The sequence below is a fragment of the Mirounga leonina genome, unplaced genomic scaffold (genome assembly GCF_011800145.1).
Source record: "Mirounga leonina isolate KUSES-001 unplaced genomic scaffold, KU_Mleo_1.0 Mir_376, whole genome shotgun sequence".
NCBI lineage: Eukaryota > Metazoa > Chordata > Mammalia > Carnivora > Phocidae > Mirounga > Mirounga leonina.
The window spans coordinates 2,509,611-2,534,607 of record NW_023270718.1 but is presented as its reverse complement, the minus strand read 5'-3'; the positions used below and the strand labels follow the sequence as shown (position 1 = coordinate 2,534,607).

Here is a 24,997-nt window from a genome sequence, read left to right as displayed (position 1 = left end):
CTGCTGGGTGGGGAAGTCTCTCTCGTCCAGAGCTTCAGGAATGAGGGCCAGGTCTCCACTCACGTGGGCACATTAATGGGGCTGAGGCTCTCTAAGGGTGGTGGGGCTCCCACCTTCCCAGGGGAGCTGGGCAAAGAGGACAGGCCCACTCTCCGCCTCCTCGCAGCCACCAACCTGTGCTTTGCGGAGCGGAACGTGTACACATCGGAGGTGCTGGCCGTGGTGATGCAGCAGCTGATGGAGCAGAGCCCCCTGCCCATGCTGCTCATGAGGACCGTCATCCAGTCTCTGACCATGTACCCCCGCTTGGGGGGTTTCGTCATGAACATCCTGTCCCGCCTCATCATGAAGCAGGTAACCCGCCCCCGGCCGCCCCAGTCCTGCAGGCAGTGGGCTGCGGCAGGACACACTGAAGATAGAGGGGAGGCAGGACCCCGGGCTTTTCCAGCCTGCTTGCCTCCCACCCTGCAGAGGGAGCCAGGAGGAGGAGAGCACACTCTAGGAGACCGGCCAGCCCCTTGCCCTGCCCGGGGCCAAGACAGTACAGCCCAACAGGGGTCACTGACTCGGCTCCAGGGCTCCAGATGGCAGTGTGATGCGTGAGGGCAGGAACAGGTGGTGGTAGGCTTCACCGGGTGGGCGTCCCAGGAGAGGCCTAGTGCCCCTTGCCGCCACCTCTGCACCCAGCCAGGATGCATACTAGAGCTGAAAGATGGGCCCATTTCTCAAGAGAAGCTAGAAATCTGGGTTTCTAAAAATACCGTGATGAAATTAAAAAAAAATTCTCAAGCGCTCAGACTGGATTCAGCCCACAGGTTGCCACTTTGCAACATCCGGCTTAGAGGTGCGATGCAGATTCAGACAGCCCTGGGTTCAAACCTCAGTTCTGCCCCATGGCACCCACCTGACCGCGGATGAGCCCCCGCACCTTCCCAGGTCTCGTCTGTTTAGCAGGGCTGAGTCACCCCTTGAGGCTGCCGCAAGAGTGAGTGGAGACTGCTCACGTGAAAGGGTGTTCCGTTTTCTTCTCCCCTTTCCCTGGGCTGCCCTCATGCCTCAGCTGCTTGGGATCAGGAAGAGAAAGAAAGTCCTCTGGAGGGCTGGAGGTCAGGACTGTGGGTAGCCCAGAGGACTCTGTTGGATGGTAGGGATTTGGGCCCCATCTTGGTAAGGTTTGAATTTCTTTCAGTTTCTGGGGTGGCTTCCTGTGCACCCCCTCAGGACCGCTCCCTCCCTGCCCCGTCCAGGTGTGGAAGTATCCCAAGGTGTGGGAGGGCTTCATCAAGTGCTGTCAACGCACCAAGCCCCAGAGTTTCCAGGTCATCCTGCAGTTGCCACCCCAGCAGCTGGGTGCCGTCTTTGACAAGTGCCCAGAGCTCCGGGAGCCCCTGCTGGCCCACGTCCGATCCTTCACCCCCCACCAGGTACCCCAGGGTGTGGGATGGGTGGCCCCATGGGTTCAGCCCTGGAGGACTGGATGGGGGTGGGCAGAGGGGAGCCCTGCACTGCTGCAGAAGCTCAGAGGCGTCCACTAGGGGTCTTGGGTCTGGGCACTCCATAGAGCCCCCAATCTGCTCTTCCCCTAGCAAGCACACATCCCCAACTCCATCATGACCATCCTGGAGGCCAGTGGCAAGCAGGAGCCAGAGGCCAAGGAAGTACCTGCCGGGCCCCTGGAAGAGGTGAGGGCCCACAGCTCCCCAACCCCCAAGCCAGCAAGGCCCACCCTGTCCTCCTCCCCACCTCAGCCACCTGTCTGGTGGAGGCTCCTGCTGAAAGGGATGGGAGGTGGGGGAACAGTTGCCCCTTATGAACTCCCTTTGCCCACCCTGCTGTCTCCCCCAGGGTGCTTTCTGGCTCTTTGTCACCATCCTCTGACAGCAGCCTATGACCTGGCCCCCATACCCCCGCTCTGAGTTTCTGTGTGCCTTTCCCCACCCCCAGGACGACCTGGAGCCCTTGGCCCTGGCCCCGGCCCCAGCCCCAGCCCCCCGGCCCCCTCAGGACCTCATCGGCCTGCGGCTGGCCCAGGAGAAAGCCTTAAAGCGTCAGCTAGAGGAGGAACAGAAGCTGAAGCCAGGAGGAGTGGGAGCCCCCTCGTCGTCGTCCTCTTCCTCCACCCGGCCAGGCCCTCCCCAGCCCGAAGAAACCATAGATTTCCGGGAGGAGGGGCCTGAGTGTGAGACCCCGGCCATCTTCATCAGCATGGATGACGACTCGGGGCTGACCGAGGCCGCACTCCTGGACTCTAGTCTTGAGGGGCCCCTACCTAAGGTAGGGATGACAACCTCCAAGCAGCAAAGGAAGAAAACAGTCAGGGCCCCCGGGTGAAGGGTATATGCCAAGTGCCCAGGGTCGGGCGGAGGCGGGGAGGGTACAGCCCGAAGGAAGTGTGGAGTTAGGGCCACGCTAAGCTATCCTTGACCCGCTCCCCCTTCTCCTGTCACCAGGAGGCAGCGGGCGGGTTGACCTCAAAGGAGGAGCGCAGTCCCCAGACCCTCACCCCTGCCGGAGAAGACACCATGAAGACCCCCAGCCCCGCCGCCGAGGAATCCGGGGAACCCGAGAGCAAGGGGAACAGCTGACGGGGCTTGGTGGGGAAGGGGAGTGGGGCAGGGAGCTCGGGAAGGGCGGGGCGGGGCCTAGCCGGCGGGGCTTTGCCTTTAAAATTAAAAAGATCGCGGGTCTGGGGCGTGGATGCAGTCTCTCGTCTCTCCCTGCGTGTCCGCTGTGCGACTGCACGGTGTGGAGTGAACGCCCCCAGGTGCTGGCTGGAAGACTGGCAGGCCCTCGGTCGTGGGGCCGCGCCTGCGCAGAGACCAGCTCCTCGGCCCCGGCGTCCGCGCGCGCCCTCCCCTGGTAACGGCCCGCCCCCTCCCTCCTTAGAAACGGGCGCGCCCGGCGTAGAGGCTACAGGGCGTGTGCTGGCAGGCGGGCGACAGGTCTGGCCTGCCTGTCTGCAAGCCTTCCTCCTGGAAGTCTGCGACCTCCTTTGAACTATGGGGGACCCACCGCCCGACCCTGAGCCCCGTCCCCAGCAGCCCTCAAGTCGGAGGAGTTCCCAGGTCTCCCAGCGGCGCAGTCGGGAACTCAGTCAGCCCCCGCCCACCATCTCCGAGGAGGTGCCGCCGATAGCCTTTGACGGCCGGGTCCTGCAGAGCGGTCAAGGGATCCTGGCGAGCCAGACCAACCTCCAGGACTGGTCATCAGGGCCCCCCCTGACCCAACAGGAGGTGTTCCAGGCTGAGGAAGCCCAGTTGGGTGGTGTAGAGTACCCGTCCCTGAATATGGGCTTTCAGCCCCAACCTTATCTGGAAGAAGGCGGGATCCAGGCCGCCCGAAACGCCAGCCTAATGCTGCAGCAACTACAGCAGGGCCAGGGCAGCCTCTTCCAGCAACTGGACTCTGCCTACCTGGAGACCCAGCCCAACTTCTTGGGCCAGTTCAACATGTACCAGGGAGAAGACCTACAGTTCAACCAGGGTGCCCCGCATGGGCCCTACATGAGGGATGACCCCGCCCTCCAGTACTCGCCCTCCGAGCTGGGCTTCATGCCCTTCAATATGGAGGTGCCTGAGCCAGAGCCTCGGGAGCTGGCCGTACAGAATGCCAAGGCCTACCTGCTGCAGACCAGCGTCAGTTGCAGCCTCAGCCTGTGAGATGGGGCTCATGAGTGGGGAGGGGAGGGGAGGGGAGGGGAAGGGATGGGACCCAGGCAGGGAAAGGCCCCATCCAGCCAAGACTCTGCCTCAGGCTCTGGGGTCTCTTCTGTCAGACGGGATCATCCCTCGTGGGTAATCAGTGCCTGCTCCAGGGGCATCTGACTCAGTCTAGGAGTCAGGGGATGAAACTAATAATAGCTAATATTTAGTTTCCAAACGTCATGCCACCATTCACACGTTAACATCTAGTTCTCACAGCTGAGATTAGCACACCTACTGTCCCTGTTTTACAGAGGATGAAACTGAGACAGAGAAATTAGGTCCCGAATCCAAGATGATAACAGCTAGGATGTGGCAGATGCGTGTGATTTGGCTCCTGAGGCCCCATTCTCCACTAAACTTTTCTGCCTGGGGAAGGCACTTGCCAAGGCTGGTTAGCTGTAGTCAATACACTTCTCAGTCTCCATTACATCTTAGTGAAATTTACATTCTAATTGGGAGAATGGACAAGATAACAAGTGATAGGTGATGATAAGAGCTAAAGTGGAAAAAGTAAAGCAGGGTAGGTGAGGTTAGGGAGTACATGTTAAATAGCATGAGGTGAAGGAAAGCCTCAGAGGAGGTAACATTTGATCAGGGACCTGAAGGAGATGAGGGAGAGCACCTTGGAGGTAACTGGAGGAACAGTGGTTCAGGTATAGGACACAGCACGTTTAAAGGCTTTAAGGCTTGCTGTGTCTGAGGAACAGCAAGGAGGCTGATATGACTGGAACCAAGGGTGAAAGGGGGAGCAGGAGGAGACAAGGCTGGAGAAGTAACAGATCTTGTTAAAGTACAAAACTAACCCTATCCCTCCCATGTGCAGAGCTTGCCATGGCTCCCCAGTGCCCTCAGGAGTCAGTTCATGCTTCTCACAACAGCAGTTCAGCCCCTACTGGCTCTCCAAACTTCATCTCTAGTCAGCTCCTGATCCAGGATCCTAGAGTCTAGTCAAAATTCACCTCTAGCTCTTCCCACCCTCAGGAACTTCAAGGCTATTGACAAACCGAGACCAAAGTCTGAACTCTCCTTACCCTTCCCAATTCAGTGATGGCTCTCCAGCACACCCCAGACTGCCACCAAATGGCTTTGAAATTAGACCAATCTGGTTTCAAATCCTAGCTGTGCAACCACTGTGTGACCTCATGCCCTCAACTCTTCTAAGCCTCCGTTTCCTCATCTGGAGAGTAGGGATCATCATTGTTCCTCAGATGTGTGATTGTGGTTGAGAATCCAGCACTGCTCCCAAGTGCCCAGCATAGTCCCAGGCTTAGTTGCAAAGAAGCCATTACAACACTGTCATCACCCTGCCTCCTCTCTCCCCACAACCCCTCTCCCCTCTTCCACCCCAGCCACTCTGACTTCTTCAGTGTTCCTCCAACATGCCAGGTGCACCCTCAGCTCAAGGCCTCTGCACATCATTCCCAATCACATCACCTGCACACCATGGCAGTTTCCCTCCTTCCTTTCCAATCCTTTTTACCTTTCCTTTCTTTTTCATGTCAGATTGCATTGGCTGGGACCTCCAGTGCAGTGTTAAATACAAGCTGTGAAAGCAGGCATCCTCGTTACCAGTCTCATAGGGAAAAATTTTCAGTCTTTCACCATCATGTGTGCTGTAGGTTACTTGTGGATCCCCTTTATATGATTATAAAAATTTACCTTCTATTCCTAGTTTGCTGGGGTTGTTGTTGTTGTTGTTGTTTTTTAAGTCATAAATGGCTGTTGAATGTTATCAAAAATTTCTTTGCACTGGTTGAGATTATCTTACATATATATGTATATATACATATATATATTTATTTAAGATTTATTTATTTTAGAGAGCATGCACAAGTGGGGGGGGGGGGTGTTAAGGGAGAGAATCCCAGACTCCCTGCTGATGCAGGGCTCGATCTCATGACCCTTGAGATCATGACCTGGGCTGAAATCATGAGTCAGACACTTAACTGACTGAGCCACCCTGGGCCCCAACTTACATATATATTTTTTAACATATTAACATGAGTTATATTTTTTCTATTTTTCTAATATCAAGCCCAGTCCTGTTATTAGCCCAGTTTAATCATGGTGTGTCATCTTTTTGAGAGTAACTTTTTGCTGGGTGCCATTTGCTAATATTTAGCTTAGAATTTCAGCATCTATATATATTTTTAAGATTTTTATTTATTTATTTGAGGGAGAGCCAGAGAGAGAGCACAAGCAGGGGGAGCAGCAGAGGGAGAGGGAGAAGCAGGCTCCCTGTTCAGCAGGGAGCCTGACATGGGGCTTGAACCCAAGACCCTGGGATCATGACCTAGGCTGAAAGCAGATGCTTAACTGGCTGAGCCACCCAGGCGCCCCTGCAGCATCTATATTTCTAAGCAGGCATCCTCTAATCTAATCCTGCTAATCTATTTCTAAGATTGGCATGGAATGTTCCTGTCTCCTAGTTTCCTTGAGCTTTGTTAACATTCTGTTAGACTCATGAAATGTCTCAGAGCCTACCCACCAGTTGTTCCCTCTGACTGAAACACCCCCAATATCTGTATGGTTTGCCTCACGTCATTCAGATCTCAGCTTAAATGTGCCCCTTGGTGTGACCTTCCCTGGCCTCCCTATTTAAAATCGGAAGCCATCTCCTATCCCTGGCATTCCCAGTCCCCATTCCCTGCTTTGTGTTCATAGAAAGACACACTATATATTTTTGCCTATTTGGTTGATGTCTGTCTCCATCATCATAATGTGCGCTCCACCAGGGCAGGGACATTTTCTCTTCCCTACGGGGTGCCCAGCGCCAGGTACAGGGCCGGGCACACAACAGTGAGCTCACTGAGCTGAGCGAGTGATGTCTCCCACCTCCCACTCCCTCCCGCGGGAGGCAGGTATGAGCACCTGGTGAACCTGCTGACCAAGATCCTGAACCAGCGGCCCGAGGACCCTTTGCCCATCCTGGAGTCGCTGAACCGCACCACACAATGGGAGTGGTTCCACCCCAGGCTGGACACCATGCGGGACGACCCTGAGATGGAGCCCACCTATGAGACGGCGGACAGGCAGAAGGCGCTATTCCTTCGGAGCGGCGCCGCAGGCGAGGGCGAGCAGGAGATGGAGGAGGAGGTGGTGAGTGAGCCGGTGGGAGGGGCGCGAGGCGGGGCCGGCAATCGGCACCGCCTGTGCTTCTGCCCCGAAGTGAGGGAACGCACGGTGTGACCCAGAAACACAAACGATTTCAGTTTCGTGTGCGCACCGGGCAGAGGGGGCCAGGACCAGGTCACAGAGGGCTTTGAATGCCCGGCCAAGGGGCTTGGGCTTTCTCCTAAGGCGTCTGGAACGCCCTGAAATGTTTGAAGCAGAAGAAGGGCTAGTGGGCTCTGCCTTTTAAGAAAGCAGAACTCCTGTGGAGGTGGAGACTGGTCCCTCTTACCATCCTTGACTCCTTCCTCCCGAAAATAATTCTGCTTTGCAGACGTTCTCTGTGAAGCCCATTGCCTCCTGGAGTCTCTCCACGCTGAAGTGCCCACTAATTCCCGGACTCAGTCTCCCCTTTTATTAAGTTGAGACCCTCTAAGAACTCTTTCACTCTTGGCCCCTTAACATTTCACTATCCTTAGAATATTTAATTCCACAATTGTTTCCAGAATTGGACGACGGCGGAAAATTCAGGTAAAGTGTTCTTTCACTCGTCCAAGAAACATTTGTTGAGGACTCTTTATGATCATTCTGACACCTCCTAGGCCCCTGCTAAGAGCTTGGAGAGCTCTCGTTTCATCCCTAAAACAACCCTGCAAGTCGAGTGCTACTTATTCCTATTTATAGAGGAAAGACGCAGGCTCGGAGGGCAGGAAGGTGGGAAGTACCAGGGACTGGACTAAGAAAGTAGGGCCATGATCTCCAAAGCCCGTGCTATATACAACCTTTGACCTATCTGCAGACGCTTTTGCTCTGTGCTCACTTCTATCTATGCTTCTGAGACTCCAGGATTCTGGCGATAGTGGGGTGGGATGGTGAGAGAATGGGAGAAGGACAATCAGACAAAGGAATGAACCCTTGGGTGAGCAAAGCGCAGGTGGAAATCCCAAGTCTTGGGCACGAAGTTCTACCCGGGAATAGGGTTTTGAATTTCAGATCCAGTTTCTCCTCAGGAGGCCCTACCCACTTAGAACTGCACCCTTCCTTCCCTACCCCCAGGTCTTACCCACATCTAACTCAAGTCCCCGAAGGCCCCGCCTCCTTAGAACGCTTTGCTCCTAGAGGCCCCGCCCCTTAGAACACCGCTGCACTTGAGGCTCCGCCCCCTTGGAAATCAGTCTGCGGGGAGGCTCCGCCCCTTCAGACGCCTGGTCCCTGAAGGCCCCACCCCCTTAAGTACTTGGAGCTGGGGTTTTTGTTTTTGTTTTTGTTTTTGATTTTGACACAGAGAGAGGGAACACAAGCAGGGGGAGTGGGAGAGGGAGAAGCAGGCTCCCCGTAGGGAGCCCGATGTGGGGGCTCGATCCCAGGACCCCGGGACCACGACCCGATGGGAAGGCAGAGCTTAAGGACTGAGCCACCCAGGCGCCCCTGGAGCTGGGATTCTTAATGGGAGGTCAGCAAACGGGCAAAATTGTGGGCGTTTGTGGCCTGTGCATGTCTCTAGGAGGAGACTTAAAGAAATCCGTGATTCAGCTTTTTGTATTTATTTTTCTGACAGGAGTTGGGGCTCTCATTTCCCTTTTTCTAGTCCCCAGCAGCATTTGTGGAAAAATGCATGCTTTCCTTACGCCCTCCTTTGAAATGCCATCTCTATGAATTATTTACACCTATATGGACTCGACCTGTTTGTGGGTTCTCTATTCTTCACGTTCGCTCTGTGGCTGGCTTTCTGCTTTAGAACTCTCCTGCCTGCTGTGTACAGCCGCTGCATAGCAGGTTTGGCTATTTGATAGCATAAGGCTCCCCGGCACCGGGCCTCTGTTTCATAACAGAGGCCGATTATTCTTGCATTTATAATTCCAGACTAACTTGGGGTGCGCTCAGCGTGGAATCTGCTTGCATTTCTCTCTCTCCCTCTCCCTCTCCCTCTGCCCCTCCCGCCGCTTGTTCTCTCTCTCTCTCAAAATAAATAAATAATACCTTTTTTTTTTTTTTTTAAAGACCTACCTCTTCCCTTAATTTGCTATATGATTTGGGGTATCTGTTAGGGGTGCATTTGGCTGCAAGCAACAGAAACCATGACTAAAAGTGGCCTCTTTATCCCATAGAACAAGAAGGCTGGGGCGGCAAGGCAGCTCAGTGATGCCACTGGGGACAGGCAGTTTCTATCTTTTAGCTCTACCATCATTAGGGTATGGGACTTTGTTTCCCGTGCATTGCCTCATGGTCCCAAAATAGCTGCTGTGCCTCCAGATCTCACACCCCATTCCAGGCAGAAAGAAGAGGGAAGGATGAAGGAGCAACGGATTTTCTCCTAGTGGTTTGTTGTTGTTGTTGTTGTTTTGCCTTTTCTTTTCCTATAAGGGACATCCTCCCCAAGGACTTGCCCCTACATCTCACTGATCAGCAGTGGTCTCATGAGCAGCTGGGTTACAGAGTAGTTCACGTCTCTGGATTTTAGAAGAGTCAGGCTTGGGAGCAGGGCTTCAGCCTTCTTCCCTCTGCCCTCCACCCCACCCTCTGCAGGCTGAGACAGCAGTACCCAACATCATGGAGACGGCCTTCTACTTCGAACAGGCTGGCGTGGGTCTGAGCTCAGACGAGAGTTTCCGCATCTTCATGGCCCTGAAGCAGCTGGTGGAGCAACAGCCCATCCACACCTGCCGCTTCTGGGGCAAGATCCTGGGGCTGAGCCGCAGCTACCTGGTGGCTGAGGTGGAGTTCCGGGAGGGCGAGGAGGAAGGGGAGGAGGAGGAGGTGGAGGAGATGATGGAGGGCGGCGAGGGTCTGGACACACACGCTGAGGAGGAAGGCGAGGAGGACGAGGAGAAGGTCACCGACGTTATCCCCAAGCCCACGTGGAAGCCACCACCTGTCATCCCCAAGGAGGAGAGCCGCTCGGGCACCAACAAGTACCTGTATTTCGTGTGCAACGAGCCGGGCCGGCCGTGGACACGGCTGCCGCACGTCACGCCCATCCAGATCGTGCAGGCCCGCAAGATCAAGAAGTTCTTTACGGGCTACCTGGACGCGCCGGTCATCAGCTTCCCGCCCTTCCCGGGCAACGAAGCCAATTACCTGCGGGCCCAGATCGCCCGCATCTCGGCCGCCACGCACATCAGCCCGCTTGGCTTCTACCAGTTCGGCGAAGAGGAGGGCGATGAGGAGGAGGAGGGCGGTGCGGGGCGCGACTCCTACGAGGAGAACCCCGACTTTGAGGGCATCCCGGTGCTCGAGCTGGTGGACTCGATGGCCAACTGGGTGCATCATATGCAGCACATCCTGCCTCAGGTGAGGTCCGGGGACTCCAGCCTCCCCGCCCCCGCACACCCCCCACCCCTGCTGTGACAGAACCAGGGGGCTTTGGCGCACTGCTCTCTGCCAGATGGGGTGCTCACTAATGTGCACTCCTCCGTTGTTTCATTCACTGGGCCGATGTCGGCTGCCGGTGCCCCTGACAGAAACCTTCCAGGGCCAGATGCATCCCGGTGGCCTGCGTTTTTCAGATTTTAAAAAGGTGACAGAGCGCACATACCAGATATCATGCAGCACCTCAAGCCAGGGGGCTGGGGCTGCAGCCATCCTCCAAGACTTTATTTCTGTTGCAAAACTGAATAACCTCTCATTAGTTCAGGTCAGGCACAAAAAAGCAACTTTTGGTTTTCACAGCTTTTCAGGTTTGGGAATTGTGGATAAGAGACTGAGGACCTGCCTTTCTTGAATGCCCGATGTGTTGGGCTTTATATTCATTCATTCACTCATTCAAGTTAACACCTCTGTATGCTAGGAACTTTGTACTCATTCATTCATTCGTTCATTCATTCAACAAACTTTTATTGACCCTGGCAACGTTATTGAATCCAAATAACTCCTTTTGAGATCGTTACAACTGTCATTCCCGTTTCATAGTTGAGGCAACTGAAGTCGGCTCTATGCTGCGTGCTTTGGTTCATTCATTCAACAAACACGTATCAGCCCTCCAGTGCCTCGTGGAACACAACAGCAGTCCAATGAGAGAGACCCCATGACACCCCCATTCCATAGATGAGCAAACAGAGGATCATATGGGCTGCTGAATGTCAGCTCCACAGGGCAGAGATTGGGGGGGGCCTCTTTTCTCAAGGATTTATCCCCAGCACCTACCTGTATATAGTAGGCGCTCATTAAGTATAAGATGAATGAATGAATGCACAGATGGGAGCCACACAGCTAGGAGGTGGCAGGAGTCTCCACCTCACCACTACAGCTCTCTGAGCCGCCCTCCCTTCCCTGACCTGTGTGACTAACCCTGTCCTCTGGCCCATCCCTGGCTCCCTGAGGATAGGGCCAGTGCCCAGTGTCCTTCCTGGCCCTTCACCTCCTCCCAGAGTGCAGGCCAGGCTCTGTCCGCCAGGCGTGCCGACTGACCTTCCCCCCACCCCCAGGGCCGCTGCACTTGGGTGAACCCTTTGCAGAAGATGGAAGAGGAAGAGGAGCTGGGGGAGGAGGAAGAGAAAGCAGATGAGGGGATAGAGGAGGTGGAGCAGGAGGTCGGGCCCCCGCTGCTGACCCCGCTCTCAGAAGATGCAGGTAACCATCCTCTTCACCCTCTTAACCTCACACACACCAGCCCACTGGAGCAGGTGGGGCCTGGGGAGAAAGTGGGAGGGACAGCAAGACTGTGGGGGGGCATCTCTCTGAGCCTCAGTTGTTCTCTCCTCTATTCCATGGGCCTGGTGACAGCGCCTCCCTCGTGGGGTTATGGGGACACGTCCATCTTTTGAGCTGTGTCAGGCACCTGGCAATGTCCCGACTTATGGGGGGTATGATCTTTCGAGTCCCATGTGGGTTTGGGGAGAGAGAGAGAGTTAAGCCTTTCCACAAAGGAGGCAGGACCTGAGCTGGATTTTTGGAAGCCTGGATAGGAATGTCCTGAGGTCAGAGCCTCAGGCACCTGGAGGAAGGGGAAAGGAGAGAGTGAGAGTGGGTGAGTGGACAGAGCCCAAATTTGAACCCAGATTTCCAGGAGCCCAGGGCCTGACCCGTGCGCTCTGCACCCTGGTCCAAACCAATGACCACCTGGAAGGGAGGCCACAGCAGCTCCTGCAAGGCAGGTGTGATAAGGATACCCACTTCTTGGGTGTGGTCACTGAGGCTCAGACAGATGCGGTGGCTTCCTGGGGCCACACAGCGAGAAAGTGATCTGGAGCCAGCCACAGTTCCCTTCATGCCCCTTCCTGTCCTCCCCCTTTGCTCTCTCCCCTCTTTCTGTCTCCCCTCCAGGGGGCTGTGCAGGGCTGCGGGGAGCTCTGACTTCCCTGGTGCTCTCCACTTCCCTGCAGAAATCATGCACATGTCACCGTGGACAGCCCGCCTGTCCTGCAGCCTCTGCCCGCAGTACTCCGTGGCCGTCGTGCGTTCCAATCTTTGGCCAGGGGCCTATGCCTACGCCAGTGGCAAGTAGGTCTAGTCCCTTCCAACAGAGAAAGCCCCTACAACTTCTTCAGTGCTGAGGGCAGGGGGCAGGATGGAGATCGGAAGGACCCCCTTCTGGAAGCCGCTAGGGCTGACCTCCACACTCAGTTCCAGGAATTCCACTAGGGCTAAAATGAGAAATCCCGGACAAAGAGCGTGAGCCCCTCAGATAAAAGAATGGAGGATCAGAGAGGGGAAGGAACTGACTCAGGGTCACACAGCATATGCAGGATTCAAACTTGAATCTCTGGCCTCCTGGCCCAGGCCTCTCGTCTATATGGGTCACAGAGCCAGACAGGACTGAGGAGTCCACCTTGAGGTGACCCTGACAGGGGCAGAGCCTTGTGTCTGAGGGATGTAACTCCTTCCGCAGGGCCCCTGGACAGTTCTCGCTACAGGGCAGAAGTCTTCCCCATCAGGATCCCCCACCAGTTGCTCCAAAAGATCTGCAGGCTGAAGTCACTCCTGCATCTTCCCACCCACAGCTACACATTCACTGAGATGCTCACTACACACTCACTGCACACTGAGAGTCCCTTAGTCTCTCCCACCAGGCGCATCCCAGCCTTTCTGCTTAGCCACTTACGGAGTGCCCTCCTCTACCACTCTGTCCACTAGATGGCATGATAAGTTTTCATAGATTTTTCCTTTCCATCTCCATGATAAACCTATATACTGTGTTGGATCCCGTGATGAGATTTCATGTAATCTTGATACCTTAACTACATTCTTTTGTTTTGTTTTGTTTTTTAAGATTTTTTATTTATTTGACAGAGAGAGACACAGCGAGAAAGGGAACACAAGCAGGGGGAGTGGGAGAGGGAGAAGCAGGCTTCCCGCGGAGCAGGGAGCCCGATCCGGGACTCGATCCCAGGACCCTAGGATCATGACCTGAGCCGAAGGCAGACGCTTAATGACTGAGCCACCCAGGCGCCCCCCTTAACTACATTCTTGGCAATTTTTTTCCCCTCCAGAAACAGAAGAGTCTCACTTGCTTGCTTTTGCCAACCCCCTTCCTCTGGCCACACTCTAATTTGCCAACATCTTTCTTTTCTTTTTTTTTTTTTAAGACTCTTTTTTAAAAGATTTTATTTATTTATTAGAGAGAGAGAGCTTGAGCATGACAGAGAGAGAAAGGGAGAGAGCAGGAACAGGGGCAGGAGGAGAGGGAGAAACAGACTCCCTGTGGAGCGGGGAGCCCGATGCGGGGCTCGATCCCAGGACTCTGGGATCATGACCTGAGCTGGAGGCAGACGCTTAACTGACTGAGCCACCCAGGTGACCCTAAGTTTGTTTTTTTTTTTTTGACAGAGAGAGGGAACACAAGCAGGGGGAGTGAGAGAGGGAGAAGCGGGCTTCCCGCTGAGCAGGGAGCCCGATGTGCAGCTCGATCCCAGGGCCCTGCGACCATGACCTGAGCCAAAGGCAGACGCCCAGTGACTGAGCCACCCAGGCGCCCCAAGATTTTATTTTTAAGTGATCTCAACACCCAACACAGGGCTCAAACTCACAACCGGAAGTCACACGCTCCTCAACTGAGCCAGCCAGGTGCCCTGCCAACATCTTTCTGAAAGCAAAAGATCCAAATTTGGAGCTCCGCTCATCCATCCATCCACCACTCAATCGTCCATCCCTCCAATCATCCATGTTTTTTCCATTTTTTTTCTTTGCCAGCTGTATGCTAGGTCCCAGGCCCTTTATTGAAAAGGCGATGTGGCTCCTGCCCCTGAGAGCAGGCAGAGGAAGCACAGAGGTTAATGGTATAGCACCCCGCCCCCCAGCCAAATAAATACCCTGTTACAAACTAAGTACCACTAGGGACAGACAGTGCAGGGACCAATTACAGCTCCAAAGTCTCGTCGTAAGGGGATCAAAGTAGGATCCCTGGGGAGAGCAAACCTGACGTGAAATATTTGGGGAAAGAGAGAAGTAACGTGGAAAAGCAGGTAGAGGACATTCTAGACCAGAGCCTCCTAGACCATGAGTGCACACGACCCCAGGGATCTGGTTGAAGGGCAGGTTCTGGTGGCACGGGAGTGGGGTTGGGGCCTGAGAGTCTGTCTTCCCAGCAAGCTCAACCTCCCGGGCGAGGCTTCCAAGGAGGCAATATATTCGAAGGCTCCAAGGAAGACCTGGTGGAAAACAATTGTCCTAGGAACAGCAAGGCTGTGATAAAGGGCAAAGCCACAGAGTCCCCATGGCAAATTCTCCATCCATCTCTCTCCCTCACCCCCACTCCTCTCTGCCTCTCTCCTTGTCTCCCAGTCCCCCTCCTTTGCTCCCATTTCCTCCTCTAGTTAAAATTCTGGGAACAGGTGGACTGACAGGGCTTGGCTCCAACCAGTTACATTCTTGTTTATTATCAGTGTCCTCCTTCTAGAATGTAGGCATCACCACAGGGATTCTTGCTTAAGGGGTTCACTGCTGGGTCCCCACATCTAGACCAGCGCTGTCCAACACAAATAAAATACAAGCCACCTGTGTCATTTTAAACTTTTTTTAAACTTTATTTAACTTTTTATTTATTTATTTATTTTAATTTTCTAGTAATGGCCATGTCCAAGAGTAAAAACAGGCAAAATTCATTTTAATAATATATTTTACTTCACCCTAAATATCCTAAATGTTATCATTGCAATATGAAAGCAATAATGTAAAAATTAACAAGCTATTTTACATTCTTTTATTTTCATACCATGTTCTTCAGAATCTGGTGTGAAGTTGACACTTAAAGCACACATTCCATGTGGAAGCTACCTTGTCATCAGAAGTACTTGACCTGTACTCAGATTTCACAACATTTACAGTTGAGAAAGTAGATTCATGGACCCCAGTTGTCCCAGACATGCTTAGACATTTTCTAGTAACCGAACTGAGTATCAGTTTTATTGCTTAAATTTAAATTCATTACAATGAAATAAAATCCATTCAGACAACAGCAGAACACACATTCTCCTCAAGTGTGCATGGAACAGCCTCCAGGACCAGACCATATGCTAGGCCATGAAACAAGTCTCAATAAATGTACCCAGATATTGATGGTATAAAATATGTTCTCTGGCCATACTGGAATGAAATTAGAGATCAGGGATGCCTGCATGGCTCAGTTGGTTAAGCATCTGTCTTTGGCTCAGGTTATGATCCCAGGGTCCTGGGATCAAGTCCTATTTCAGGCCCCCTGTGGGGAGCCTGCTTCTCCCTCTGCCTGCCGCTCCCCCTGCTTGTGCTCTCTCTTTCTCTGACAAATAAATTAATAAATAAAACCTTAAAAAAAAAAAGAAATTAGAAATAATAATAATAATAAAAAAAACCAGAAGGAATTTGGGAGAATTTCACAGATATGTAGAAATTACCACACTCCTAAATAACCAAGGGGCTGAAGAAGAAATTGCAGGTGAAATTAGAAAATCAAATACAATTAGAAACTCAGCTGTTTGGTCACACTCACTGGCCACGTGTCAAGTGCTCAGTGGTTCCACGTGCTGTTGCAGCTCTAGACACGCCTGGCACTTAGGAGACAGATGCCCCATAACGACTGAAGAACACGCAGAGAAACCCCCTGGGCACATATCACCCCAACACCCACCACTCCCACTCTGCAGTCATGCTGGGCCCAAGCTGGGTCCCACCTTCAGTGAAAACCCAGGCTGGAGCCTTCGGGGAGGATTTCCCAGTATCTCTCCGCCTTTCCAGGAAGTTTGAGAACATCTACATTGGCTGGGGCCACAAGTACAGTCCTGAGAACTTCAACCCACCCCTGCCAGCCCCCATTCAGCACGAGTACCCCAGCAGCCCGGACGTCATGGAAATGACTGACCCCACGGTGGAGGAGGAGCAGGCCCTCAAGGCAGCCCAGGAGCAGGCCCTGGCAGCCTCGGAGGAAGAGGAGGAAGATGAGGAGGAAGATGAGGATGAGGACCTGGAGGACTGAAGGGGCCCCCTAGCCCCCTCTCCCAAGCAGGTAGATAGCAGCTTTTCCCTCATGCATAGTGAGGGATGGGTTGTTTTGTTCACAGTTGGTTTGCCTGGAGGGCAGGGGTAGAAGAAGAAGGTAACTGCTCTAAATAAAATTTCCCCACGGCATCATGGCCTAGCTCCTCATTCGATTGTTGACACGGCCTCCAAGTCAGGGCTGTTGGGTTCTGCTGGGAACAGACATTGGCCGGCATAGTCTCTCCTATCTGTGTCATTTATTCCTTCAGCAAACAACTATTGAAGTGCCTTCTGTCAGCCCAGCTCTGCTTTCCCGGGGCTCACACTCTACAGGAGAGACAGACAGTGACAACCCAGATGGGGGAGCCCAGAGGATGGACAGAGCTCCTGAACTGACTCTTAAAGGGTCAAGAACAGAGTGGGGAAGAGCATTCCAAGCAGAGGAGTGCAAAGACCCAAGGGCAAGAGAGCGTTGTGTTGAGGTAGTTTCCTGAAACCCCATGTTAGGGACATGGTGTGAGGAGTGAGTGGTGAGAGATGAGGCTGGAAAGAGAGACTGGCAGGAGCAGAGCACTCAGGGCTTTACTTTGCCACGAGAGCAGTAGGGTCCAGGGGAGCAGAGACAAAGCTGATGCTGAGAGGGCCCGAGCAAGAGAGGAGGACTTTGGACCAGCGCTATGCAGAGAGAGGGACTGGAAAAGAGGACTTCACATGACAGAATGCAAAAAACGTGGGAACTGGAAGCAGGGTATGAAGGGAGACCATGCAGATCTAGGGAGACCCTGAGGTCTGCAGCCTGAGTGACTGGGGGGGATGGCAGTGCGAGCTCTAAGATGGGGACACAGGAGAGGAGCAGCATTTGGAGGAAGATGTCAGTTTCATTGTAGGACTTGTCGAGTGTAAGATGCCTCTGGGACATTCCGGTGAGAAATCTGAGAGACCACTGAGAATGGGTCTAAGAAGGTCTGTGATGGGGGCAGGGTGGCTTCAGCGGAAGTGAGGGCACTGGCTATCAGCGGGGGCTCATGGATCAGCAAGCGCTTTTGGATTACTAGTGGATCACTGGGACACCGAGGGGCATTGTGGGGATCAACGAAATTTTGGAACCAGAGGAGGGTGTTGGAGGACGAAGTGAGGTTGTTGAAGATAGTGAAGTCATGGAGATACATATTGGAGGTTGGTGGGAAATGTGGAAATGTTTAGGGTTAACGTTAATCGGTAGTGGGTCGGATGAAGTCCTTGGAATTCTATGGAGATGCTGGAGATCAGCGGGATCTGCGGGATCATCAAGGGTCGGGGAGGAGGGTCTGGAGATGCTGTCGCCAGTCAGGGATTTTAAGACGTCAGTGGGAAACACTGGAGGTCAGGAAGGTGTATGTTGGAAGTCTAAGGCGGCACTGGAATCACTGGGGTCATCTGTGACGTGATGGGAAGGCCAGGTTATGAACCAGGCCTTCTTTTGAGGGTCCCTCCGTTGCTAGGCAAACGGTTCCCAGGGCGCCGTTGCTAGGGATTTGTGCTTTTCCATGACCCCGCCCATCTCCCCCTGGGCCGCGCCCCGCAGCCAACCACACGTCGGTCGCAGGCACACAAGGCCACGCCCACCTTTCGCCCCGCCCCCAGCCCCAGAACCGTTACCCGAGCGACGGCCGGAGCTCATCCCGCCTCCCGATCCTGTTGCCAATCGAAGAGGCGTCGCCCGGGTGACCACCCCACCCCTTCCGGCGCGGGCCCAAGGCTTCCGGCAGGGGGCCCGGTGGCGGGCGGCGGTCCGGCAGCGGCGGGGCCCGGGCTGGGCGGGGGGGCGCCCAAGATGGCGGCGGGCGGCGCGGAGGGCGGCTCGGGCCCCGGCGCCGCCATGGGGGACTGCGCGGAAATCAAGTCGCAGTTCCGCACCCGCGAGGGCTTCTACAAGCTGCTCCCTGGCGATGGCGCCGCTCGCAGGTCGGGGCCGGCTTCCGCCCAGACCCCGGCGCCGCCCCAGCCGCCGCAGCCCCCGCCCGGCCCTGCCTCCTCCTCCGGCCCCGGCGCCGCGGGCTCCGCTCCGTCCCCGCCGCCCGCAGGCCCGGGTCCAGGGCCCGCACTGCCCGCCGTGCGCCTCAGCCTCGTTCGCCTCGGGGAGCCCGACGGCGCCGGGGCCGGGGAACCGCCCGCCACGCCCGCGGGGTTGGGTGCCGGAGGAGACCGCGTCTGCTTCAACCTGGGCCGCGAGCTCTATTTCTACCCCGGCTGCTGCCGCAGCGGAAGCCAACGGGTGAGCGGCCTGCATCGTGGTGGCCTCGGTGCTGGCAGAGAGGATAGGGCCCCCTGAGGTGATCCAGAAGTGATAGACGGGTCCCCGAATGGATGTGGGGTTCTGAGATGGGCATCCTCGATGTGACGGCCATCCCAGGGGGAAGGGTACCCAGAGGTAATGCAGAATCCTAAAAGGTGGTGGGGAGCCGGGGAGGCCCTCCGGGGTGCTGGCCATCCTAGAGGTGATGGAGAATCTTGAGGTCATGCGGGATCCCCAAGTTACGCGTGGGGGTTCTGGAGTGGTATTTTGGAGAGATTCTGAGATGCTATGGGACCCTCCGTGGTTCTGGGTGATAGGGAATCTGCCTGTGATGGAGAATCCTGAAGTGATGCAGGCTTGAAAGTGATGGAGAACCCAGGGGTGTTGCAAATCCGGAGGTGTTGCGGGGGGCTGGGGGGATCTTGAGACTTTGGGAGCCCAGAGGTGAGGATGATTGTGGAATTGATGAGGCACTTAGAGGTGATAGAGATCCTGCAGGTATATGAAGTCTTAAGGAACACTGGGGTTCTGGATCTCATGAGATCATTCCTGGAGGGAATGAGAATCTCTGAGCTGATGAGGAGCTGGAGGTGATAAGAGCCCAAAGGGGACATCCTCAGGTGTGATGGCTATTTCTAGAGAGATGTAGGTCCCAGAGGGGATGAGACCCTTGGAGGTTATGATGGTTCCCAAAACTGATGGAGATCCTGAGAGCCCAGAGGTGGTGAAGGACCAAAAATGTGGGGGACCCTGAGGTTTAATGCGTCCATGAGCTGTGATGGGGGTCCTGAGATTTAGGGACTCCAAAGTAAAGAGAATCCTGGGATGTTGGGTGTTAGAGTCCTGGGGATTTGGGTGACTCTGCGTTTTGGGGAGCTTGGAATATTGAGGTGCCAAGATCCAGGGGGAGTTGTTGAGTCTGTGGGCCAGGACTGGAAAGGAATTGGAGCTCAGGGACTGTGGGGACCCCAAGCCTTTATACTGTGGGCAAGGGTGTCCCTAAAGTTAGAGGTGTCAACTTTGGGGGGAGGCACTGTGGTCTCATGTGGGGTGGGGGGGGGCACCTTCCTGTTTTTTCCTTTACTGGGTCTGTGATTTGGGTCCCCCTTCCTGTCTGTGGTTGCCCACTCACTCATCCACCTACCCACTTCCCTTAGGGATTTAACCCTGCTTCCTTTAGTGGTTTCCCCCAACCTCAACACCCTCTTCCTTCCTCTCAGTGGTAGAAGCTTTTAACTCCTTTTCTCCCACTGCTCAAGTCCATTGACCTCAACAAGCCAATTGACAAGCGGATCTATAAGGGCACCCAGCCCACCTGCCATGACTTCAACCAGTTCACTGCTGCCACAGAGACCATCTCCCTGCTGGTGGGATTCTCAGCTGGCCAGGTGCAGTACCTGGATCTCATCAAGAAGGACACCAGCAAGCTATTCAATGAAGAGGTGATTATGGGCCCCCGGGGCCTAGAACGGCTCCCCCCTCCCATTCACCACCCACACAGCGTTGCCATGAGACTGCAGCTGCCTGGGGAGCAGTGGAGGCCTGAGAGGGGCAGGATACAGGAGAGAGAGGGGATGGGCTGACAGATATATGGCATGGGGTCACGGACAGCAGCTAGTGGGACATCAGCTAATAATGACAGCTGCACCTGCCATGCTTGGGGCCTCTGGGCTGTTAGCCCTGTGCTGAACACTTTACTCCTTGAGTTTTCCTCCATGGGTTAGGGGTTGTGGTGCCCGTAAGACAACCAAGGCTAGTCTCTAGTTGGGACTTGTTGGAAGCCAGAGCCCTTGATCTTCAAATTCTGGGCCCGTGAGCATTGGATTCAAGTCATTGCTGCACCGTTGACTCACTATATGGTTTTGGGGAGGTGACTGTCCCTCCTGAGCCTCAGTTTTACTTCTCTGAAAAATGGGATTCTCATCCCTGCCTCATGGGACCATTATTACGAAATCGTATGTGGAGATGGCTCAGTCCTGGCTAGACTTGGTGCCAAAGGAACATGCCAAGGAACGACATTATCCATGGGCGGGGGCTGCTCTTGTCCTCTGGCTTTTTCTCTGTTCAGAGGAGGTGTTCCAAATATACAGAATGTATGAATGGCAGAAGGGAGTGAGGGTAACAACAGTGAATGGATTAAAAATGCACCGGCTCATCCATTCACAAAATATTTATTGAGCATTTGGTCTGTGCCAGGCGTTGTTCTAAGCACCAGGGATTTCACATATTAGTGAGCAAAACAGAGGGCCCTGCCTTTGTGGAGCCTTCATCTAGCTCGGGGAGCAGACAGTTATCAAATAAGTTAAGGATGCTGTATGGCAGAAGGTGGTGAGCGCCACAGAGAAGAATCCAGCAGGGAAGGGGGATGGGGGATGTGGAGTGCCTGGTGAGGCTTAAATTAAGTAGGCTGGGTCAGGAAAGGCCTCACTGAGGGGGGTGACATTGAAATAAAGACCTGAAGGAGGCAAGAAAGTTACCAGGGGAGGAGGACATTCTGAGGAAAGGGAACAACTAGGACAAAAGCCTGGAAGCAGGACAGCAGAAGGGTTCTGTGGCCAGAACGGTTCCTGAGGGGAGGGTGGAAGATGGGTCCTGAGAAACAACTGGGAGACGCTGGTCCCTGGAGGGTCTGGAGGGTCATGGTAAAGACTTTGGCTTTCAGAGCCTTTCTCGACCAGGGTTCGTCTCAGCCAGAGAACACAGAGATGATGGGATTCTTTTTTAACTTCTTCCAAGAAATAGAAGCAACTTAGATGCCTGGGGAAGTTGATTCATTGTGTACGTCGGGTGCTCGGGAGCTCGGGAGCTTCAGGGCTCAGTTCTCTCTGGAGCCCTGCTTGAGAAAGGCTGCCGTGGGGTTCATGGGGGAGACGAGTGCAGGTTCGGGGTATCAGCAAAGGGTTGGACGTGAGCTGTTGGGGGGGAAAGGAGCAGAGGCGCATGCGCAGCTGGCGGGACGGGGCGGTCCTTCGTGGGTCCGGGCGCCTCCTGCGTGCGCAGGTCTGTGCCTTGGGGCTAGACCGGTGAACCACACAGATAAGGATCTCTTCCCTGGGGGAGCTGATGTTCTGTGACTCGACCTCTTGCCTGAAGCCCGACGCGGTAAAGACAGAGGACAGGGTTAGACATATGAGAGTTCTCTGAAAAGCAGGACTTGTCCCCCTTCCCAAAGACGGGGACACCAAGGCTCCGTGGAGCTCTCTGTGGCTGCCTCACAGGCCGCCCTTCTTCCTTTGCGTTCCTGTGGCCCGGGGTCCGGGGTCCAGCCCTTACCCTCGGGGGTGGGGGGGCTCTCCGAGGAGGTCTGAGGGCCGTTTCGGGGAACCCGGGCGGGGGGGACGTCGCCAGGAGCCGACCGCCTTCCCCAACCCCCGCCGTCTCTCCCGGCAGCGGCTGATCGACAAGACCAAGGTGACCTATCTGAAGTGGCTGCCTGAGTCCGAAAGCCTGTTCCTGGCCTCGCACGCCAGCGGCCACCTGTACCTGTACAACGTCAGCCACCCGTGCGCCTCGGCCCCGCCCCAGTACAGCCTGCTGAAGCAGGGCGAGGGCTTCGCCGTCTACGCGGCCAAGAGCAAGGCGCCCCGCAACCCGCTGGCCAAGTGGGCGGTGGGCGAGGGGCCCCTCAACGAGTTTGCCTTCTCGCCCGACGGCCGGCACCTGGCCTGCGTCAGCCAGGACGGCTGCCTGCGCGTCTTCCACTTCGACTCCATGCTCCTGCGGGGGCTCATGAAGAGCTACTTTGGGGGCCTGCTGTGTGTGTGCTGGAGCCCTGACGGGCGCTATGTCGTGACGGGGGGCGAAGATGACCTGGTCACCGTGTGGTCCTTCACCGAGGGCCGTGTGGTGGCCCGAGGCCACGGCCACAAGTCCTGGGTCAACGCTGTGGCCTTTGACCCCTACACCACGAGGGCCGAGGAGGCGGCAGCGGCCAGCGGTGATGGCGAGCGGAGCGGCGAGGAGGAGGAGGAGGAGGAAGAGGAGGAGGAGCCTGAGGCAGGGGGCACAGGCTCGGGCGGGGGAGCCCCCCTCTCCCCGCTGCCCAAAGCCGGCCCCATCACCTACCGCTTCGGCTCGGCCGGCCAGGACACGCAGTTCTGCCTGTGGGACCTCACTGAAGACGTGCTGTACCCCCACCCGCCCCTGGCCCGCACCCGCACCCTCCCCGGCACGCCTGGCACCACGCCACCCGCCGCCAGCAGCTCTCGCGGGGGCGAGCCCGGCCCCGGCCCCCTGCCCCGCTCACTGTCCCGCTCCAACAGCCTTCCGCACCCGGCAGGCAGTGGCAAGGCGGGCGGCGCGGGCGCCACGACTGAGCCGGGCACACCGTTCAGCATCGGCCGCTTTGCCACGCTCACGCTGCAGGAGCGGCGGGACCGGGGGTCAGAGAAAGAGCACAAGCGCTACCACAGCCTCGGCAACATCAGCCGGGGCGGGGGCGGCGGGGGCGGCGGGGGCGGGGACAAGCCCAGCGGCCCCGCCCCCCGCAGCCGGCTGGACCCAGCCAAGGTGCTGGGCACCGCGCTGTGCCCGCGCATCCACGAGGTGCCCCTGCTCGAGCCCCTGGTGTGCAAGAAGATCGCCCAGGAGCGGCTCACGGTCCTTCTCTTCCTGGAGGACTGTATCATCACCGCCTGCCAGGAGGGCCTCATCTGTACCTGGGCCCGGCCGGGCAAGGCGGTGAGTGGCCCCATGCCAGCCGACCCAGGGCCCAGGAGGAGGCGGGTGTGGGGAGGAGGGTTTGTCACAGTCATAGCCTTTGGCCCTGTGGGATGAGGGGAAGCCAGGGAAATCTTAGCATCCCAGAGCAAGACTTCTCAGATCTTAGGGTACCAGGCTTCTAGAACTCTCCGTGGCAGCAGAGAGAGGGTTGGGTAGAAGAGACAGCCAGGAGTGGTGAGGGCTGTGGCCAGCTATCTGAAGGGTGGCCAGTGGGCCCAGCACAGCCGGGCCTTATCACTTGTCACTTGAAGCCAAGTCTGTGTTTCTACGGGACATACAATTTGTGAATTGTGAAACTGTTTGAATAATGTGGGTCAAATTCTGGGGGCAACACTGAGCCTGTGGGCCTGCCTTCCGGCCTGGATCTCAGACTCTGGAACCCCAGCTCATGGAATCCCAGCTTGGGTTCCGGGGCTGCTCCCTGTGCGACCTTGGGCAAGTCACCGCTCCTTGCTGACCTCTGTCACCTCTTAGGGAGCCTTGAAGGTGGGTGGTAGATGGACGTGTCCACCTCCTGGGGGAGCGCTGGGGTTTCAGGAAGACCCCATTAGGGGGGAGCACAGGCCTGGCGCCTTCCATCTTTGGAGCTCTTGTCTCAGAGGGCTCAGCTCCACAGGGTTTGGGCTTGTGTGCCTGGGTTGCTAGGCCTGAGGCCCGTGGCTTGGTTCCCTCAAAGAGTGGTTTTAGAATTGTAGGGTCTTGAATCCTTAGAACTCTATGACACAGTCCCAGATGCAGGGTCGTTGGGATTTGGGGAGTCTGGGGAGTCCTGAAAGAGACCCCTCTATCTCCCTAGTTCACAGACGAGGAGGCCGAGGCCCAGACAGGGGAAGGAAGTTGGCCCAGGTCACCCAGCAAGTCAGTGGTAGAGGTAGGCTTGTCCCTGAGTTCTCTCCCCCTCACCCCCCCAGTCGGGGCCCCGAGTTCCCCCCTATCCTCTCCACCCCTACCCCCATTCTCTGCTCAGGACCACCCAAGTGCTCTAATTATTGTCCAAGAGTGCTGCCTGCGGGGCCAGGGAAGCTAGCGGAGCTGGGAGTTCCCGACCTAGAGCAGCGGCCTCTGTCTGGGGGGCTCTGGGGTGGACTGAAGGGCAAGGCCAGGGTGGCAGCCGCCTTAGGGACTCCGGGCTGGCTCCCTCCCCACGGGACTGGTGGGAGCCCCAGGCGGTCTCTAACCTTCCTGTCTCCCCTCTCGTCTTCCCCAGGGCATCTCCTCCCAACCAGGCAACTCCCCGAGCGGCACAGTGGTGTGAAGCCATGGATGTCGGGGTTCCCCCACAGTGTTCCCCGCCTCCTAGCCATAACCCTCCCGCTGACCTCACGGATCAACGTATTAACAAGACTAACCATGACGGATGGACTGCTCCAGTCCCTTGCCCTGCACAAATTTGGGGGTCAGAGGGTCCCCCAGACCGGCCCAGACACTCGGGGGGATGTAGTGGCCCATGTGGCCTCAGCCTTGTCCCCACCCACTGCCAAGTACAATGACCCCTTCCTCTGAAACATCAGTGTTCACCTCATCCCTGTCCCCAGCATGTGACTGGTCACTCCTGGGGGAGAGACTCCCCGCCCACAAGCTCTGCAGTGTGCCCCTCCTCTTGTGGGCAGGGCTGGGGCGGCCCACCCCTCCCCTGGCCCCTACCCTGCCCTTGCTGTTGTTTGTGCTTTTGAAGAGTGTTAAATTATGGAAGCCCCTCGGGGCCCTCCCTGTCCCCCAGGACCTCTTATTTATACTAAAGTTCCCTGTTTTCACAGCGTCTCTGGTCCCTTCCGGGAGGTGTGGAGGGAGGGAGCGC

General features: G+C 55.9%; 3 protein-coding genes across 5 annotated transcripts in view; all 3 read left to right on the top strand.

Annotated features, from left to right (window-relative positions):
- SYMPK (symplekin) overlaps positions 1-2,642 on the top strand; it is a 36,051-nt gene extending 33,409 nt beyond the window's left edge. For both annotated transcript variants that reach the window (XM_034986783.1, XM_034986784.1), the window contains 5 exons: positions 167-354; positions 1,248-1,424; positions 1,587-1,682; positions 1,945-2,274; positions 2,451-2,642. In XM_034986783.1, coding sequence (XP_034842674.1) covers positions 167-354; positions 1,248-1,424; positions 1,587-1,682; positions 1,945-2,274; positions 2,451-2,585 — 926 coding nt within the window. In that variant the 3' untranslated portion in view covers positions 2,586-2,642. The remainder of the gene's footprint in view (positions 1-166; positions 355-1,247; positions 1,425-1,586; positions 1,683-1,944; positions 2,275-2,450) is intronic.
- A 354-nt stretch (positions 2,643-2,996) lies between these two features.
- On the top strand, positions 2,997-16,200 carry RSPH6A (radial spoke head 6 homolog A). Its single transcript, XM_034986786.1, has 6 exons — positions 2,997-3,655; positions 6,566-6,803; positions 9,342-10,106; positions 11,240-11,384; positions 12,137-12,254; positions 15,963-16,200. The coding sequence occupies exons 1-6, from the start codon at positions 3,000-3,002 to the stop codon at positions 16,198-16,200; spliced, it is 2,160 nt and encodes a 719-aa protein (XP_034842677.1). The 5' UTR covers positions 2,997-2,999.
- Positions 16,201-17,999: 1,799 nt separating this feature from the next.
- DMWD (DM1 locus, WD repeat containing) lies at positions 18,000-24,955 on the top strand. Of its 2 annotated transcripts, XM_034986787.1 has the most exons (5): positions 18,000-18,456; positions 19,737-19,919; positions 21,868-23,157; positions 23,996-24,070; positions 24,407-24,955. In XM_034986787.1, exons 1-5 carry the CDS (start codon positions 18,016-18,018, stop codon positions 24,452-24,454), a joined length of 2,037 nt encoding a protein of 678 aa, XP_034842678.1. In that variant the 5' UTR covers positions 18,000-18,015; the 3' UTR covers positions 24,455-24,955. The 2 variants fall into 2 exon arrangements, with proteins under 2 accessions (XP_034842678.1, XP_034842679.1); XM_034986788.1 differs by lacking the exon at positions 23,996-24,070.
- The last annotated feature ends 42 nt before the right edge of the window (positions 24,956-24,997 follow it).

Excerpts from the sequence above, each read along its gene's own strand:
- RSPH6A (XM_034986786.1), top strand. The coding sequence starts at position 3,000 with ATGGGGGACCCACCGCCCGACCCTGAGCCCCGTCCCCAGCAGCCCTCA. Across the intron at positions 3,656-6,565 it reads GTCAGTTGCAGCCTCAGCCT|GTATGAGCACCTGGTGAACC; the intron begins GTGAGATGGGGC and ends CGCGGGAGGCAG. Across the intron at positions 6,804-9,341 it reads AGGAGATGGAGGAGGAGGTG|GCTGAGACAGCAGTACCCAA; the intron begins GTGAGTGAGCCG and ends CACCCTCTGCAG.
- DMWD (XM_034986787.1), top strand. The coding sequence starts at position 18,016 with ATGGCGGCGGGCGGCGCGGAGGGCGGCTCGGGCCCCGGCGCCGCCATG. Across the intron at positions 18,457-19,736 it reads GCCGCAGCGGAAGCCAACGG|TCCATTGACCTCAACAAGCC; the intron begins GTGAGCGGCCTG and ends CCACTGCTCAAG. Across the intron at positions 19,920-21,867 it reads GCAAGCTATTCAATGAAGAG|CGGCTGATCGACAAGACCAA; the intron begins GTGATTATGGGC and ends CTCTCCCGGCAG.